General features: G+C 58.3%; 6 protein-coding genes across 6 annotated transcripts; 3 read left to right on the forward strand and 3 right to left on the reverse strand.

Moving 5' to 3' along the window:
* Positions 1-304: 304 nt before the first annotated feature.
* Positions 305-2309, reverse strand: EHS24_005431 (uncharacterized protein; the record flags this gene model as incomplete). The annotated part of the gene is made up of 7 exons (XM_028620955.1): positions 305-443; positions 788-963; positions 1160-1578; positions 1656-1761; positions 1816-1901; positions 2060-2093; positions 2229-2309. The coding sequence occupies 7 exons, from the start codon at positions 2307-2309 to the stop codon at positions 305-307; spliced, it is 1041 nt and encodes a 346-aa protein (XP_028471830.1).
* A 1352-nt stretch (positions 2310-3661) lies between these two features.
* EHS24_005432 (uncharacterized protein) lies at positions 3662-6065 on the forward strand (the record flags this gene model as incomplete). Its single annotated transcript, XM_028620956.1, has 5 exons — positions 3662-3757; positions 3923-4223; positions 4704-5517; positions 5580-5687; positions 5816-6065. The coding sequence occupies 5 exons, from the start codon at positions 3662-3664 to the stop codon at positions 6063-6065; spliced, it is 1569 nt and encodes a 522-aa protein (XP_028471831.1).
* A 112-nt stretch (positions 6066-6177) lies between these two features.
* Positions 6178-6991, reverse strand: EHS24_005433 (uncharacterized protein; the record flags this gene model as incomplete). Its single annotated transcript, XM_028620957.1, has 2 exons — positions 6178-6231; positions 6293-6991. 2 exons carry the CDS (start codon positions 6989-6991, stop codon positions 6178-6180), a joined length of 753 nt encoding a protein of 250 aa, XP_028471832.1.
* A 268-nt stretch (positions 6992-7259) lies between these two features.
* On the forward strand, positions 7260-8425 carry EHS24_005434 (uncharacterized protein; the record flags this gene model as incomplete). Its single annotated transcript, XM_028620958.1, has 6 exons — positions 7260-7289; positions 7336-7387; positions 7441-7502; positions 7541-7896; positions 7948-8022; positions 8071-8425. 6 exons carry the CDS (start codon positions 7260-7262, stop codon positions 8423-8425), a joined length of 930 nt encoding a protein of 309 aa, XP_028471833.1.
* A 115-nt stretch (positions 8426-8540) lies between these two features.
* EHS24_005435 (uncharacterized protein) lies at positions 8541-9954 on the reverse strand (the record flags this gene model as incomplete). The annotated part of the gene is made up of 12 exons (XM_028620959.1): positions 8541-8762; positions 8802-8832; positions 8880-8940; positions 8980-9093; positions 9129-9243; positions 9280-9364; positions 9410-9424; positions 9478-9488; positions 9525-9603; positions 9642-9665; positions 9711-9841; positions 9892-9954. The coding sequence occupies 12 exons, from the start codon at positions 9952-9954 to the stop codon at positions 8541-8543; spliced, it is 951 nt and encodes a 316-aa protein (XP_028471834.1).
* A 377-nt stretch (positions 9955-10331) lies between these two features.
* EHS24_005436 (uncharacterized protein) lies at positions 10332-16730 on the forward strand (the record flags this gene model as incomplete). Its single annotated transcript, XM_028620960.1, has 9 exons — positions 10332-10347; positions 10444-10475; positions 10561-10950; positions 11038-11235; positions 11276-12754; positions 12808-12927; positions 12965-16221; positions 16263-16444; positions 16486-16730. The coding sequence occupies 9 exons, from the start codon at positions 10332-10334 to the stop codon at positions 16728-16730; spliced, it is 5919 nt and encodes a 1972-aa protein (XP_028471835.1).
* Positions 16731-16941: the final 211 nt, after the last annotated feature.

Here is a 16941-nt window from a genome sequence, read left to right on the forward strand (position 1 = left end):
GGTGTTGCGCGCGCGTAGCGATAAGTCCACAGACCCTGGGGCGGCCGATTCGGTGCAATGTTTCCTGCACGCGCCCGAACCACATCCAGGGACGCATGTGCGAACCCATTGTCCACCATTGTGCTGCTGCTGCCGCCGCTGCCGCCGCCGCATGCACATGGGAGCACGGGAATTCGCACGCGCAACACGATCCCAGAACACCCGGAACCAGAGAGCGTGGCCGCGGGAAGGGGGCGTGCAACCCGGATGTGTGTGTCGCCTCCGAGACAGGAGTGTGGCAGAAGGTCTTGCCTTCGATTTGTAATTAACCAAGGGGAGGTGCGGGGGCGATCGGCCTATCATCGGCATGTACATTACCGCGTGTGTTGGTCCTGTTGTCGCGCGCCAGACCGTCCAAGGGTGCCAGAGGTCTCGCCCTGTCGTGCGGACTGAACGTGGTGGAACTTCGACAAGACATCAGAGCTTGGGCAAAGATCAGAACACCCACTCCCCGCAAGGCATGGTAGTCAGTTTCGACGCTGCACCTGTCTGCTCAAGGAACATGCCTTTGTGTCATAAATGGACAATAAACCCTCTACCCAAAAATGGTCGTCGTCGTCAGTGGTGTCGTGGTAATACAAGGTCTGGGACCGCCGACGTTAATCTGTCGATGGGATGTATACAACGCCTGATAGCTTAAACAGGGCGTTGTCCTTTCGTGTTATGGCGGGACAAGCGCGCTGACGAGGTTAGTATTATGCCTTCTCTCTCAGACTTTGTCAATCCAAAGGACAACAAAAGGACTCACAGTTTGCGAAAACTCGTTCGTTGGACCCAGTGGCCCCAATACAGCGTGAGTTTGCTTCCAAGCTGGTATCCTCCCAAATGTGGTTCGAGAGCATTGATGCCCAGAGGTACAGGGCCCCCTCCGCAAAGGGAGACGATGCGAGCCAGCCATGCGATGATGTGGCAGTCGGCGATGCTCTGTGACAATTAGCCGTGGCTAATGCGCTTCCTGCTTGTTTGTTGCGCCTTTTTTCCGGACCACGTTGGTTGTCTTTTGTGCCACTTTTCAGATTCACAAATAACAGAACAAACGTGGTCGGTCTGGCAGGTCTGGACGGCCTCTTTGTTCTCGAGGCCTCATTCGCCCGAGTTTTTTTTTGTAAAAGGTGCTCACCAAATCGTCGCCCAAGGCATACGGCCCAGCCATCAAGGCCTCGAGTTTGGACAGTGTTGACGGGAGGTGGACTGTCCAAGCGGCCCTGCTTGCGTGATAAAAGTCTCTCCGTTGGTCTTCCCCCGAGTCTCCGGTGTAAATGTCGAGGAGGGCGTTGTTTGACGCTGCCTTGTCCTCGAGAAACAGGACGACCTGGCGGTCCCAAGTGGATGATTTGCCATTCTGGGGGCTGGACATGTCGTCTGCCATCTCCTGCGAGTAGTGTTTGAACGCCAGTTTTCGGGTTTCGAGCATTGAGCCCTGTGGGCCGGCCCATTTGACCTTTAGTTCTGCGAGGTTTCGACAGGACAGGTCTAGAAAGTTGGGGTCGACCAAAGACTGGCGAACGAGGCGAATTAGGCCCTCTGACAGTGCCTTGTCTGTTTGTGCAGAGAAATTGGTCAGAATAAAATGGCCCGGTAAAACAATACCAATTAAAATTCAGAGTCAGTCTCACCAGCGTAGGATATTGGTGACAGTGTGGGAGCATGCTTCCTCGAGTTGGAGTTGGAGGTGCTTGTCGTCAACGGCGTCCTTGCTTGGTCGATAAAGTCACAAATACTCTGCGTTCATAAGCGGCGTTAGCTAAAAGGCCATAATTCCCCAGCGATCCCCACCGAAATGTCGGTCAGTGTCTGGAATGCAAACTCTGATTTGCCAACCATCATGTCGACGGTAGGGACGACGAGTGCAGGGATTGTTGCTGTGCCGACGAGTCAGTTGACCGATGCCTTTTCGGTAATGATGCCAAATCACGCCGTTTGGGTACCTTTTATGTTTAGGCTGCTGAGCGGTACCGTGTCATGAGCGTTTCTTCTTTTAATGGTGTACGATTCGCCGCCACTGTGTTGTTCGACATACCGCAGGTAGCGTGGGGAGAAGTTCTCACCCTGGGCTGGGAAAGAATGTGGTCAGCAATGGTCAAGTGTTGTGCGCGCGCCCGCTCGCCACCCGTGTACGTGTGTGTGGGTGGGGGTGTCCACCGCTGCAGTGCTAGTACTCACTAATGTCGACGTGTGAGATGACATACTCGTCGTCGCTGTATCCTTTCTCGATGAGACACAGTGCAGGTACCATGGAGAGTGCCGACGTAGGCCAGCTGGAGGAGCATTGTGTGAGTGCTCGGACGGAGGAGGATACATGGAGTGTGTGAAAGCACGGCTATAAATAAGTATAACCACCATTGCCACCACGACCTCATGATGTTTGTGAGAGCAAGTGGAAAGTGGTACGGCTGGAGGGGTGTGGAAGACATGTGCGCCAAGCGCGTGTGGATGGCCGCGTGTGTGGAGGTGGTGTAGCGTGTGGGGGGGTTGTGGTTACGTACCAGTAGAGGACAGCGCGCGGGGGGTCGTCCGCCCCCTGCATGGTTGTTGTACCGATATATGGTTGTTTGTTCGTGATGAGTGATGAGGTTGTTGACTGTATGGATGGGAGTGGAGGATGTAGTGGAGGCGAAAGAAGAAGGGAGGGGGGAACGGGGCAAATGTCGACTTGCTCGGGTGTATGATGGGTTAAACGAATTGAACACACACAATCCACACGAAGACAAACGCGGGCAGGCAGGGCGCGAGGGACGGCTCCAGGGGGGGAACGGGGGGCCGGGGGGGGGGGGGGGGAGCCAAAGGGCAGGCGGCAGGACAAGAGTCAAAAGACGGCACCGGAGGCGGACGCTGCTGAGCGTTTGCTGGCGTGTGGCCTGCAGCCAGCCGAGAGAGCGATACAGGAACAAACCCACATACCACATAACATACCACAGAGGTAAGGAGGCGCGGCCGAGGAGGAGGACGAGGAGGAGGAGGACGAGGAGGGAGAGGGGCCTTGGCTTCCCCTCCAGGGCCACAGAAACCACCAGCACCCCCATGCCACCCTCCCGGCCGCCACCACATCCACCACCACCACCACCACCGGCCACCCACCACTGCGAGCCTACAACATGCACAGCACACCCATGCACTCACACAGGTTCTCATACCGACGGAACAATAAAAAGGTTTCACAGCATATGCACCCAGAGCCCCACCCACCCACCCACTGCCAATACATGTATACATGCGTGTGAGAGACCTGTTTTTGTGCCCCCCCTGCCTCTGGCCTCTGGGCGATCATGTGTGGATAGGTGTATGGGTGGCGCGTTTTAACCGTTTTGGATCCGAAGCGGGGGGCGGCGTGTGGGCGTGCGGGCGTGGCTGGGTGGACGTGAGTGTTTGTGGCCCGTGTGGGTGGTGGGTGCAACGGATGGAATCGATCAATCGTCGTCGTCGTCGTCGTCTTGTCCTCTGGCCTCGTCCATCTCTCTCTCTCTCTCTCTCTCTCTCTCTCTCCTGCCATCTGCATCCCCCCACATCTTTCCTCGTCTTTCTCGTCCTCGTTCTCGCTTCACTCCTCGCCCGGAAACCATTCCTCGCTACCGAAGAACACTCTCTCACAACCATCTCCCGCTCCCTCCCCCCCGCACTCACCATGGCCCCACCACCCCCACCTCATCCACCGCTCCACATTGACAAACTATCCCTCCAAAAATGCACCGTCCCTCAACTAAAGGCTAAATGCCAGCTGGTAAATGCATCGCCCTCTCCCCGCCGCCCCCTCCCGCCTTCGCCTACCTTGCTTGGCTCCCTCCGTCCCTCCATCAACATCCTCACCCCCCCCCCCACCTCGACCCACATTTTTCTCCAACGGGGTGCGAGGGCGCACATGCCTGTACTGACATTTTCCGCCCAGCTCGGCCTGCAAGGCGTGTCCAAGCTGAACAAGGCGTCGCTCGTACAGAAGATTCTTGACACGGCCGTTTCCTCTCGGCAACGCTTGCCAACGTCTGACACAACCGCTGCAGCTTCATTGCCCAGCTCCACATCCACCCCCCTCCCACAGGCCCATTCCTCAACCGATGCCCGTTCCCATGCCCCGTCTACCATTCCTCGGGCGGCGCAAACGCACAACGTCGGCAACAAGAAGCGCCGCCGCGGAGACTTGCAGGCCCTTGCGGCTACCATTCCTTCCAACGGTCTTGGCGGCCATCGTCGTACAGACCAAGCCGCGACAATGGGTGTTGCAACACTGTCATCAAAACAAGATCCACGTCACGTCCACTCACCTTCCTCCCTCCGACACCCGCCTTCCCTCTCACCTTCCTTTCCCCCAGTACAGTCACCTCCCGCGTCCGCATTCTGTTCGTCTGCAAATAAAAGGACAGCTGACCGCACTGTCACTGCGTCTACGGCTCTGCCCAGTCCCAAGCTTGGGCACGGAGTGAACAACACGTCAAGCACAGTCACGTTACTTGGCAAGGCCCCAAAGGCATCAATTACCCAGGCCCAATTGCCGGCGACGACTGCCGCCGCCAAACTAGCCCCAAGATTTCGCAACACAACACCTCTCGTCCAGCAACGCAAGTTTATCCCTCTCAAGGCCTCGGCGGTGCCAAGACGGTCCCCTCCAGCACCTACCCCGCCTCGCTCAAGCTTTCCACTCACAGAACTAATTTCTGATCCGCTTTCACCAGACGGCACTGTCGAGAACCGTGTGCAGCACATCAAGACTCATTTTCTCGAACGCCTGTTCCGTCGCTTGAACGCGGCGCGTTCCCCTCCCATCTTGTCGTCACCGTTCCCCACTCCAATACCGTACCCCGAGAGCCCTGCCAGGTTGCTCGCCTTCTCTGGCTTCCACCCAGCGGTCTATTCGTGCCCCAACGAGGCCTTTCAAGTCGCCAAGCGGTTCTGGATCACGCGCGCGCACACAATGTTCCAGCTCGGTTCGGCGCAGGACTGGTCCGTAAACGCAACGGGAATGGGCATTCTCAGTCCTGACCTGGCTACGTGGCCAGCGGTAACCGCTTGCGAAATGGTCACCGAGGACATCTTTGTGGTGACCACATGCAGTTCCGAGGCACTTGCCGCTGCTGGCACCTCGACGGATGATCGCTTCCAAGGAGGTTCTACAACGGCACCCATTTCGCAACCTCACAGCAACGTACAGTACCTCGTCGTCGCCGCCACTGGTGAGGTTATTGCTTCGTCTCTTTCCGCCCACGAGGTCGCGAATGGCCAAGAGGCAACACGGCCAGTGATTCACGGATGCGCGCTCCGGGCCGACTGGAGTGCCTTTATTCAATCGCGCCAGAGCGTCCCAGAAGCCTGCGATCACCCACCTTTCCCCAAACCAGCCAGACCGTCACTCATCAGCCACGTCAAGACCAAAGACGCGACGGCTTTCCCGCAAGGAATCAACAAGGCATGGGCTGGCGCATTTGATACGCCTCAGGCAGCGTTAGCCGTAGCAGCAAGGGCTGTCCTCGCCAGCTGCGCCCTTAACAGGTGAGGCCCAACGAGCACACAGCGTCGGCGGCCAAACACACTGACCCCTTTGCCTCTCCCAGCTTGAGCGGCATCAAGCTGGACGCGCTGCAAATGGACGGTCTGTGGAACAACAACTTGACGTCGCCATCCGCGTCGACCAAAAAAGATATCGAGCTGTACCTTGCCGAGTGAGTCTGATAATGTCAAAAACAGCGGTATGCCCCAAAAAGGTGTGCATTTTCCGCCGTGTCTGCTTTGTGTGGTTTTGTTTTGTTCCAGCTGATCAGCTGACCTGCTTTGTTTTGTTTATTTCCAGATCCCACCACGTCCTCTCCGTTCACCTGCCCCCACCGCCCTTCAGCCCCGCGCTGGCCGTCGTGCACCGCGGCAGCGGCAAGTCCGACTATGTGCTCCGCGACACCGGTCACGTGGTCGGCGACGAAGATGGAGGCGTCACACCGCTGTGGCAGGGCCTGCTGGGTGTAGACTACAAGGGTGTCGAGGTAGCAGACGTCATGGGGTTCTGGCAAGGATGGGAACGCCGTCTGCAGGCGGATGTGGTCTGACGAGTATAAGAAAACAAAGGCTGTGTGCACACGGCAGTTCTGGAGTAGGTATATACATGCAAAATGGACACGATGCAGGTCATGTTGAGGTGAAGACGCCCACCCGCCCCGTCTACTTCTTCTTAATCTCCCTAAGCTTGATAGTCTCGTCACCAATGAAGATACCCTGTCAAGTGTCAGCTGTGTGTCCAAGCAAGCGTTTTCCGGCAGCGTTATTCTGCACTCACCTTTCCACGGTAGGGTTCGGGCTTGCGCCAGCGACGGATCTTGGCGGCAAAGAGACCCAGCTTTTGCTTGTCGTTTCCGGTGAGGACAATCTTGGTCGGCTGGGGGACGGCGACCTTGATTCCATCGGGAATGTCCAGGAGGACGGGGTGCGAGTATCCGAGCTTGATGTTCAGACGCTCGGTCGGGTGAGGCGGCAGGACATAGGGGGGAGCGCCGGCCTTGACTGGGCGGACGGCGCGGGGGATCTTGGCCTGGATGTCGCGGAAGACCTGGGGGATGGGCTCAACGGCCGCACGGTAACCGACACCGACGAGCTTGAGCTCGACAGAGTAGCCCGTCGTGACGCCGACAACGGCGTTGTGGATGAGCGAGCGGGTAAGACCCCACACGGACGCGTGCGACTTTTGCTCGGCGTCATGCACCGACACGACGAGCGCGCCGCCCTGCTCCGCTGGCGGCGTGAGGATCACTGGGGGCTCAATCGAGATGACCTGCGAGCCGAGGGGTCCCTTGACCTCGACGAGACGGCGAGCGATCGGCGATGTGCGCGGGACGGTAGGGTCGATGGACATGGGCGGGTACGAGAGGGTGACGCCGGCGGGGATGGGGACGGGCAGCGAGCCAATGTGCGACTGGGCCCGTGCCGACGAGTGGAATGCCCGTCGGAGAGGCTGGAACGCCGCGCGAGACGAGCTCATGGTGGACGAGTGGGTGTGGGTGGTAAAGTAGGTGGTATGTTATAGTCGTCCTTTGCTGCTGCCCGACATTTCACGACCACTCTCGGACTGGCATCTGAATCAGATGGTAGAGCCAGATCGGGATTAATACAGAAAAAATACCCGCCCAGATATTCTCCGCTCTGGCGGTGGTCGGCGAGGTCCACCCACAGCCTGCTGCTTGTGTTTCTGTGGACATTGAGCTCATCAACACATAACTACCACCTTCCAAGTCACAACCATCCACACAATGGGCAAGAAGAAGAGGACGCAGGTCTTTGTACGTCGTCGAGCTTGTAATACAGGACCGGAGCTAACAACCCCAGGTGCTCAAGCCATGGTGCTGGTACTGCGAGCGCGAGTTTGAGGATGAGAAGGGTGAGAGTGACCCATATCCATGAAACCAACCCCCCGGCCGCTGACATGCACAGTGCTCTTGCAACATCAAAAGTCAAAGCACTTCAAATGCCAGCTGTGTCCACGCAAGCTTAACGTGGGTTCTCGAATCTATCGCCACGCTGACCCACGCAGACGGCCGGCGGTCTGATGGTCCACTCGCAACAGGTGCACAAGAGCGAGCCCGAGCCGCTCACCAACACGCTGCCCGGCCGCGACGGCTACGACATTGAGATCTTTGGAATGGAGGGTGTGCCCACAAACGCCCTGGCAGAGTGGAAGGCGAGGAAGGAGCAGGAGGCTGGTGTGGCCGCTCTGGCGGCGGCAGCGCAGGGCAAGCGACCCCGGCACGCGTACACTGTCATTCCAGAGGCAGACCTCATGGCCGCGCTGGAGCAGCACAAGGCCCTCATGGCCATGAGGAAGAACCCCCAGCTCGCTGGCAGTGGTGCCATGTTCCCTCCAAACGGCGTTCCCCCATTCCTCCCACCGTAAGTGGATTGCCGCAGGCCGTAGGCTCGTTTGCTAACCCATCCACACAGTGGTGTCCGTCCCGGCTTCCCCGGCATGCCCCCACCGACTCTTCCCCCAGGCGCCGTTCCTCCCTTCCCCGGCGCGTGAGTGTCAGGCGAGTGTCCTGTACCCCGAGCTGACCCTCCATCCAGACCTCCTCCCAACTTCCGCCCACCCTTCCCTCCTCCAGGCGGCGCGATGCCACCTTTCCCCGCGCAGAACGGTCTCCCTCCCGCAACCATGGCCGCGCGAGGACCCCCACCGGCCTTTGTGGCACCACATGCGGGCCAGGCGCCAGCGCAGGCATTGGGGTCAAGTGGCGGACCCGTCACGGCCGAGGTCATGCCCCCGCGAGACGGCGTGTTCTGGCCCGACAACGACGCCTGCCCAGCCGAGAAGCGCGCACTCGAGCCTCGGTACAGGTATACGTCCCCGGGACCCGAGGACACGTCCGAGGACACGGCGACAACGGGTCAGAAGCGTAAGGCTGCGGCCGACTTTCTGTGATTGAGAGATTGATGTGCGTGGGCGTGTGTGATGTGATGGATTGTGGAGTTTATGCATGTATTCTTCAGCAGCTACTACCGGGTCTAACTCTATGACTGTAACGGCAAATAACGTCTCACATCATGCTCGGCGTGGTCCACTCCTCGACGACGCTGTACAGGTGAGTGGCCAGGCGGCGCTGGATCTGCTCGCTCGACTCCTCGGCAGTGGGAGCGACGGCACGGATGGCCACATAGCGGCGGCCAAAGACGACCTCGTCAATCGGGGCGTCGCGCTCGTACAGCTCCTGGCCGCCGGCGAAGAAGGCGCCAGTCTCCTTGAGAATGACCGCGGCCGCCTGTGTGTGGGTTAGCGGCAACAATGCTGAGGCACCTACAGCGACATCCCAAGCCCAGCAGCCGGCATCCCTGCATGTCAGCTTCCTCAGTGTATCACAGTCGCCTGCGCAGCTCACCATGAGACGTCCAGCTCGCCGGCAGCAACGTGAATGAGGTTGACGGTAGTCGCACCGGTGGCTGCGGTCAGTTTGCAAAGTCGAGCTTACAAAAACTCACTTCTCAAAGCGTGGACCATGACACCGCCATCGACACCCTTGTTGGGGTCACCGTTGAGGCGCTTGAACGAGTCGAGCTTGACCTGGATAGTCTCCATGCGGCGGTCCGAGCCCCCTGACTGTCAGCTGGATAACGTCTTTACAGCTCACACTCGGCAGCGATGAGGCACTGAGAAAGCGAGTTCAGAGGCTGAGGAATGCCGCCGGTAAGCGGGAGAGGAACGGTGCGGTTCATGAACGCGCCGTTACCGTCGCGAGCAGAGAACTGTGGTCAGCTTGGGAAGGCGGAGCTCCAGCTTACAATGCGGTTCAAGAACGGCTGCGAGATGACGCCGACGACCGGGCGCTTTTCGTGCATGACGCCGATGGAGCAGCTGACATTGGGACTGGGTATGAGTTAGGTTCTGTTCGACAAGATGACTGGAACTCACTTGGCGTGCACAAAGCTGGTTGTGGTTGGTGGTCAGTCATGTCGTCACCATAACACTGCTTGGCTCACTTCATGGTTCCCTGACGTCAGCGTCGGCTCGACAGTGTGTCACTCACGTCAATGGGGTCAACAATCCAAGTAAAGTCGTCAGTGAGGACGGGCTTCTCCTTGCCCTCGGAAGACTCTTCGCCAATGCTGGCAGGTTAGCGTTGCCTCGAACATGTCCAACCTACAACTTGTGCGAGGGGTACTTGTCCCTTGTGGTGTCAGCTCAGCTCCGGAAGACAGTCCGTAAAGCTCACGAGATGGCCTTCCTGATAAAGTCCTCGACGGCCTGGTCAGTCTCGGTGACGAGGTCGACAGCGTTCTTCTTGGTGGCAAAGTCGGCATTCTTCCAACGGGCAGCCGCGCCGTCGAGGATGAGCTTGGAAGCCTGTTCCCGTCAGACACCAACACTTGTAGAAGCCGGGGACTTTTGCGTACCTGCTCCGCAACGGTGTACGCAAACTCGAGAATCTCGGCGTAAAGCTCCTGGTCGCTGGGCATGGTGAATGTTTGGGAGTGTGCACAAAGAGTCGAGGCCTGGACAAACAAGAGCGATGAGATTGCAACACGTTCCAAAGAAAGTGGAGAAATGCGGGGCCTCTGATCTTTAGCCGTCAACACGCCTATTTTTCCGAGTAGCAAGGCGTGCCAAGCGTGTCACGTGCCTTCCACACTCGTGTGAGATTGCCACCCAACATGTTGTCGTTGAACAGTCGCACACCAGTGTTCATCGTCTCTCGCAATCCACCTTCGCCGCATCCAGCTTCACAGCGCTACAAACCACCTCCAACCCAATCCCTTCAGTCCGTCCTCGGCAGGGCCGTGTTGCGAGTAACCCAGAGCAGCACTTGCGTGGTCCACAGGCGCTTGGGCCCAGCATGGCCGACGACGCTGGTGGAGGAAGAGGCTTCACTCTATGAGTATTCCGCAACGTTCCCTCGGACCCCCAATACAGTTGCTGACAGCCATTCACATCGCATCAGAGAGTAGTCCTCGAGGTAGACTTTGCAGGTGTTCTCACTGTGAGTTGGGTGTTCTGGGACGAGCTAAGCCTTGGGGGACAATGCGTCAGCTCGTCAATGACGCTCAAACTAACGCGACGCGCAGGGCTCGGCACACCTCACGATCCACCCGACCAACCCAAGTGTGCGCACCGTCTACCTACATGCGTCGCCACTGCTTCAGATCAACAATGTCACTCTCTCCTCTCCAACACCCACCAACCCGCTCCTCGCTACGCCAGCGAGTTTTGCTCACTTGAACCCCTTTCAACCTCTTCCCGTCCGCGAGCCTCCCATCGACATCAGGAGTCACCAGGAGATCAAGCGCAAGACATGGGCGGCATTGGGGGAGCGTGATCAAGGAGAGCTGGCCATCTCTGTCTCTCATGGATGGGTGCGGCTCGTGGAGACTCCCAGTGCCACCGGCGGCGCGCCGACAGTCAGCCTGGCGCCCATCCAGATCCAGATCGACTACCAGCTCGTCGTCGGTGGAGACGTGATTGAGGGCATCCTGTTCCGCCGACCAGGTGACGGAGGAGACGACTCTGTGGGTTTCCTAGATCTCTTGAGCTGACCCAAACAGCAAATCCCACACATGTTCCTCTCGCCGACAACCTACGACGCTGCCCGCGTCTGGACACCTTGTGTCGACAGCCTGTGGGAACGATGTACCTGGGAGCTGGAGTTTATCGTTCCCCGTTACATCGAGGGTGGCGAGCCCACAGGCGACAATGACGCTTTCCCGATCATGGTGGTGGCCAGTGGCGAGCTCATTGAACAAGTGGGTGGCCCGCAGGCAGAACAGGCTGACCCATCACCAGGTGACACATCCGCACGACCCCCACAAGGTCATCTTTTACTATATCCAGACGACTCCGGCCACTGTCCAGCACATTACCTTTGCTGCTGGCCCATTCGAGATGCTCCAGGTGCCCACGGTGGCGGGCGGCGGCGAGTCGCAAAAGCCAATTCTCGCGTTCTGCCTTCCCGGCCAACTGGACGAGCTCGCAACATCGACGGCCTTCCTCGCCCGGGCAATGTCGTTCTACAGTGCCGAGTACGGCTCATTCCCCTTTAGCGCGTACAAGATGGTCTTTGTCTCAAATCCACGGTCACCGTCGTCCGTTGCCGTCACAATGAGCGTCTTCTCATCCGACCTTCTCTACTCGGACCGGGTCATCGACCAGGCGATCGAGACAAGACAGGTCTTGTCCGTAGCGCTCATCCAGCAATGGGTTGGCGTCAACATTATCCAGCGCACGCTCTCCGACACTTGGCTCGTCACGGGTCTCGCCCTCTACCTCCATGGCTTGTTCATGCGGCACCTCCTTGGCAACAACGAGTATCGGTTCAGGTTGAAAAAGGACATTGACCGCTGTGTGCACATGGACCAGGGTGACCAACTGCCTCTGTGCCAGCCCGGTGTCATTGACCCACCATCGGCCAGTGCCATGGCGTTCATCAGCATCAAGGCGCCGCTTGTTCTCCACATTCTCGACAGGCACATTGTCAAGTCGGGAACCTCCCTTGGTCTCTCGCGTGTCATCCCCCGCGTCTTCCTTGCGTCGCTGTCCGATGACCTTTCCGGCAACATGATCTCGACAGGATACTTTTTCCGTCTTTGTCGCAAGTTGTCGGGTATGGACCTGCTGTCCTTTATGGACCAGTGGATCTACGGTAGTGGTTGCCCACACCTTACCATCAGGACCAACTTTATTCGCAAAAAGTTCCTGGTCGAGTTTAACGTGACGGAGCACCTCCCGGCCATGCAAGCGACCGAGGGGTTGGATGCGAAGAGCAAGGAGAAGTGGCTTGCGCACAAACGACCGACTGCCTTCTTCGACGGCAGTTTGACTGTGCGTATCCACGAGGCAGATGGGGCACCGTTCGAGCACCTTGTCGACATTAAAACCGTCAACAAGACCTTCCCTCTTCCTTTCAACACAAAGTACAAGCGTACTCGTCGATCGGGTCACGTCGCGGCGCGCTTCAGCAAACTGCAAGACGTCCTGGCCCAGGCCGAAGATAACGACGACGCCGAGGTCGAGGAGTTGCGAGACATGGAGCGCGGCGAAGTATTCGCCTACCCGCCATGGGACGAGGAGGAGGAGCGCCGCAAGTGGCGCGTCCACGACTGGAGTGAGGAAGAAGCCGGCGCGATGCTGGGAGAAGGTGGTGGCTACGAGTGGATCCGTGTGGACCCCGACTGCGAATGGCTCGCCCACTTTGATATCCAGGAGAAGCCATGGTACTGGATCAGTCAGCTCCAGGGCGACCGAGATGTTGTGGCTCAGCTTCAGGTAAGTTGTCTCCCTGTCTTCACCCACAGGAAACCGTCAACTAACAGACCCAGGCTATCCAGCGCATGACCATGTACCCATCGCCCGTCATTGCGAGTGAGCTCGCACGAACAGTGCTGGTGGAAAATTACTACTACCGCGTGCGAATGGAAGCAGCAAGGGCACTGGCAGCCGTGAGTTTACTCATTTTACTCGTCGTTAACTCTCCAGTATAACTCGTCCGAAGCAGACTACATGGGTCTCTTCCTCTTGACCAAGCTGTTCCACGTCTTCTTCTGCCACCCGGCTGACGAGGAGGACCCAGTGAACGCCCAAGCGTATCCGCTGCCGAACGACTTTTCCAACTTTGCCAACTACTTCCTGAAGAAGAGTATGGTGACGGCCCTCTCAGAGATGCGCGACCCAGCAACACGTATGGTTTGGCGCAACGTTCGCAAGCTGCTGCTCAACGTACTTCGTTACAACGACAATGGCTCCAACGACTTTTCCGACTCGCAGTACCTCGCCACTGTGATTTCTGCAGTCGGAAGCGCGTTTGCGGCTGGCGTCAACTTGCCCGGTGTCATGGTCAGCGAAGAGGACCGCGAGGTTGACCGCCAGCTCTACAAGGAGGCGTCGGACGCCAACGAGCGTGCCATGACGGTTGACCGTCTTGTGCCCAGTTACCACAATGTGGTCACTCAGGCCGGACTGCAAGCACAGCTCAAGTCGATTCTGGTCGGCCAGCGCACCAACGACCCGAGGAGCTTCCTCAGCTACACTCGCGAAGGCAACTATGAGCCTCTGCGAATGTTGGCTTTTGACTGCCTGTTGCTGGCCAAGCCTCCTGGACGAAGCATGGCTCTGGCACAGTACCTCTTCGAGGTTATCCGCCACGACCACTCTTTGACTGTCCGCCGACATGTGGCTCGTGCCCTTTCCGAGTCGATCCTCGTCACCCTCGCCGTCGGCGAAGTATACATGTCTGTCGCCCCGGGAGTCGTCGAGGTCAACACGGACTCGAACGAGCAGCGCGAAAAGGAGCGTGAGCAGGAGCAGGCCAAGATTGTCAAGGCGCTGCGCAAGGAGTTCAACACCAAGCCCGAGATGCGGCAGATTGTTCAAGAGGCTCTCATGGACGCGTTCATCAGCAACGACAACGAGATCCTGTTTGCCCTCATTAAGGCTGCCGAGGTGATGAGCAGTGGTACTCCAGAGCCCAAGCCTGGTGCCCTCATCACTCTGTCGACGCCAGTGGCTGAGACTCCGACAAGCGCGGCACCAAAGATCCGACTCAGCCTGGCTCCTCCCAGCGCCGAGCCCAAGGCGGCCGAGGCTGCAGACTATGGCTTCCCTCGTGTGGCTGTTTCGTCACCAGACGTGATGCCTCCCAGTACCCCCATCAAGCTTGTGCTCAACCCCGCCGCGCCGCCCAAGGAGAAGAAGAAGAAGAACCTTCCCAAGGCCCAGAAGCGTGGTCTGTCGGACCAAGACTTCAAGACCATCACCATTATCCTGCAGAAACTGGCCACCGACAAGCGCAGTGTCTTCTTCCGCCAGCCCGTCGACCCTATTCGCGACCAGGCGCCAGACTACTTTGTCATCGTTTCTCAGCCTATGGACTTGTCGACTGTTCGCGCCAAGTTTGACAGCGGCATGTACACCACACGCAAGGACTTTGAGGAGGACATTCGCCTGCTGGTCCGCAACTGCTTCCTCTACAACCCTGTCGGCTCTCCGGTCCGCAAGGCAGGCGAGATCTTTGAAAAGTACTTCAACTCTGTTTGGGCAAAGACCGAAAACACGCTGAAATCGTCAATGGCTCCGGCACCGTCGGTTTCCAAGCAATCCGTCCCTGCTCGTTCTGGCGCTGCGGTGCCATTGGCAGCGTCTGGCTCTGGTTCTGGATCTGGCTCCGGATCTGGCTCTGGTCTCATGCCACCACCTCCCATTCCGCCTACTGGTGCCGCGCCCATGCGCATCAAGCTCAAGCCGTCCAAGTCTGTCACGATCGAGGTTCCTGGGTCTTCTTCTGCAACCTCACCGATGGCACCACCTCCTGTTCCTCCGCAAAAGAAGGAGAAGAAGGCTCCAAAGGAGAAGGAGAAGGGCAAGGACAAGGACAAGGACGAGGACAAGGATGCCTCGCCTGTCAAGGAAAAGCCTGCCAAAAAGAAGCGCGAGGCGAAAGAGTCGAGTTTGCTGGACGATCTCCTCGGTGCCGAGGTCGACGCCATGGACAGTGGGCGCGCCCCAGACCCGTTCGAAGACTTGCTTGGACCGACGCCGCCCATCAAAAAGGTCAAGCTTAACCCCAAGTCGTCTACGTCGAGTAATTCCTCGTCTGCCACACCACCACCGGAGCGCTTTGAGCCCAAGGGAGTGGCGGTCAAAAAGGTCAAGACCAAGGCGTCGAGCGATAAGGTGTCGTTGAGCTTCAAGCCACCTGCAGAATCGGCGTCGTCACCCTCAGCGTCGACTACCAAGGTCAAGGCCTCAGGCGAGCCTTCAATGAAGCTCAAGCTGTCGGCATCGAGCGACTCGTTGAAGTCGAAGCCTGAGAAACCTGAGAAGGCGGAGAAACCTCCGAAGATCGACAAGGCCCCGAAGATCGACAAGGCTCCGAAGGCAGACAAGTCGTCGAAGGCTGACAAGGGCGACCGTGCTGAGAGGTCGGACAAGTCTGAAAAGGCGCGCTCGAGCGAGTCGTCGTCAAAGAGTAGCAAGTCTGGTGAGTATCCCTACAAGAGCAAGTCAAGCGAGGTCTCCTCTAAGTCGCGACCAGACGACTACTCCAAGTATGGAGAGTCATCATCGTCCAAGGGCAAGTCTAGCGACAAGCCGCGGTCCAGCGACGCGTCCAAGCCCCCGAGCATCACGTTTTCGACAAAACCAAAGGCAAGCGACAGCTCGAGACCCCCCAAGTCGAGCGACTCATCCAGGCCACCCAAGTCGAGCGACAAACCAAAGTCCACCGACTCGTCCAGGGGCAAGAGTTCGTCCGACTCGTTCAAGCCTCGTGTCACCAGCGAGCCCAAGCGCTCAGACTCGCCGACCAAGAGGTCTGCTTCACCTACCAAGCTTTCCACCATGTCGTCGTCGTCGGGTGCCGGTCCGTCGACGTCGTTTGCGTATGTACCACCAGCGGTCCCAGCTGCGTCGACCTCTGCGGCTCCAGCCCCCGCCGCTGCTCCCCTCGCCTATGGTGCCGTGGTGTGGCCCAAGCCGCCCTCCGACTTGCCGCAGACAGCGTCCAACAATATGCCGTTCCGCTCCAAGAGGGCCAAGACCATGATCCAGTCGCTCATCAAGGACGTCAACGCCATCTACTTTTTGCGGCCTGTCGACCCTATCCGCGACGGGTGTCCCACATACTATGATGAGATTCGACACCCCTCGGATTACCAAACGGTCACGCGCAAGGTTGACTCGAAGAAGTACCGCACCATGGGCGAGCTTGCCCGAGACATTGAGCTCATCTTTGCCAAGTGGGTGCCTCCTCCGTTGTCGACGAACGCTGACCCAGCAGTTGCCGACAGTTTAACCCGCCTGGTGCCATTACGGACATGGCAGGAGCCAACGAGGCGCTGTTCTGGAAGGAATGGGCCAAGGCAGCGTCGTCCAGGCTCAATGCCGAGGAAAAGAAGGCCTTGCTTGCCCTGGTCAACCGCGCACTCAAGGACCCCGTCAGCTTTATTTTCCGCGAGCCTGGTGAGTGTTTCTGAATGTGTGATCGTGGCTAAACAACAAAGTCGACCCCATTGCATTGCAGATCCCACAGTACTTTGAGATTATTCCGCCAGAGGACGCGCGCGACCTGTCGCTGGTCAAGAACAAGCTGGACCGTGGGGGTTACTCGACGGCGCGACAGGTGGACGAGGATGTCGAGCTCATGCTGGAGAATGCGCGCATTTTCAACGGCGAGGGTCCTATCATGGACATTGCCAACACGTTTGGGCAGTGGTGGAAGCAACAGAGGAGCAAGTTGGACGTGTAAGGTAGTACCCAGCACCGCGATACCCCGATCCCCCGCGCGCTCGCATGTATACGTCGTGTGTTATAGTGTTATGAACGGCAGAAGTAGCTTTACAAGGTGTGCCATGTTGGGCAGTATGTCGGGCTGTTACGTGTGAATGGCCAACCTCTCTCGAGACTGGTCACATGGCTCATCGTTTTTACCGATTTTACCGAGATGACTACTGCAATCG

Source organism: Apiotrichum porosum, assembly GCF_003942205.1.
Source record: "Apiotrichum porosum strain DSM 27194 chromosome Unknown scaffold_22, whole genome shotgun sequence".
In the NCBI taxonomy this organism is placed as follows: domain Eukaryota; kingdom Fungi; phylum Basidiomycota; class Tremellomycetes; order Trichosporonales; family Trichosporonaceae; genus Apiotrichum; species Apiotrichum porosum.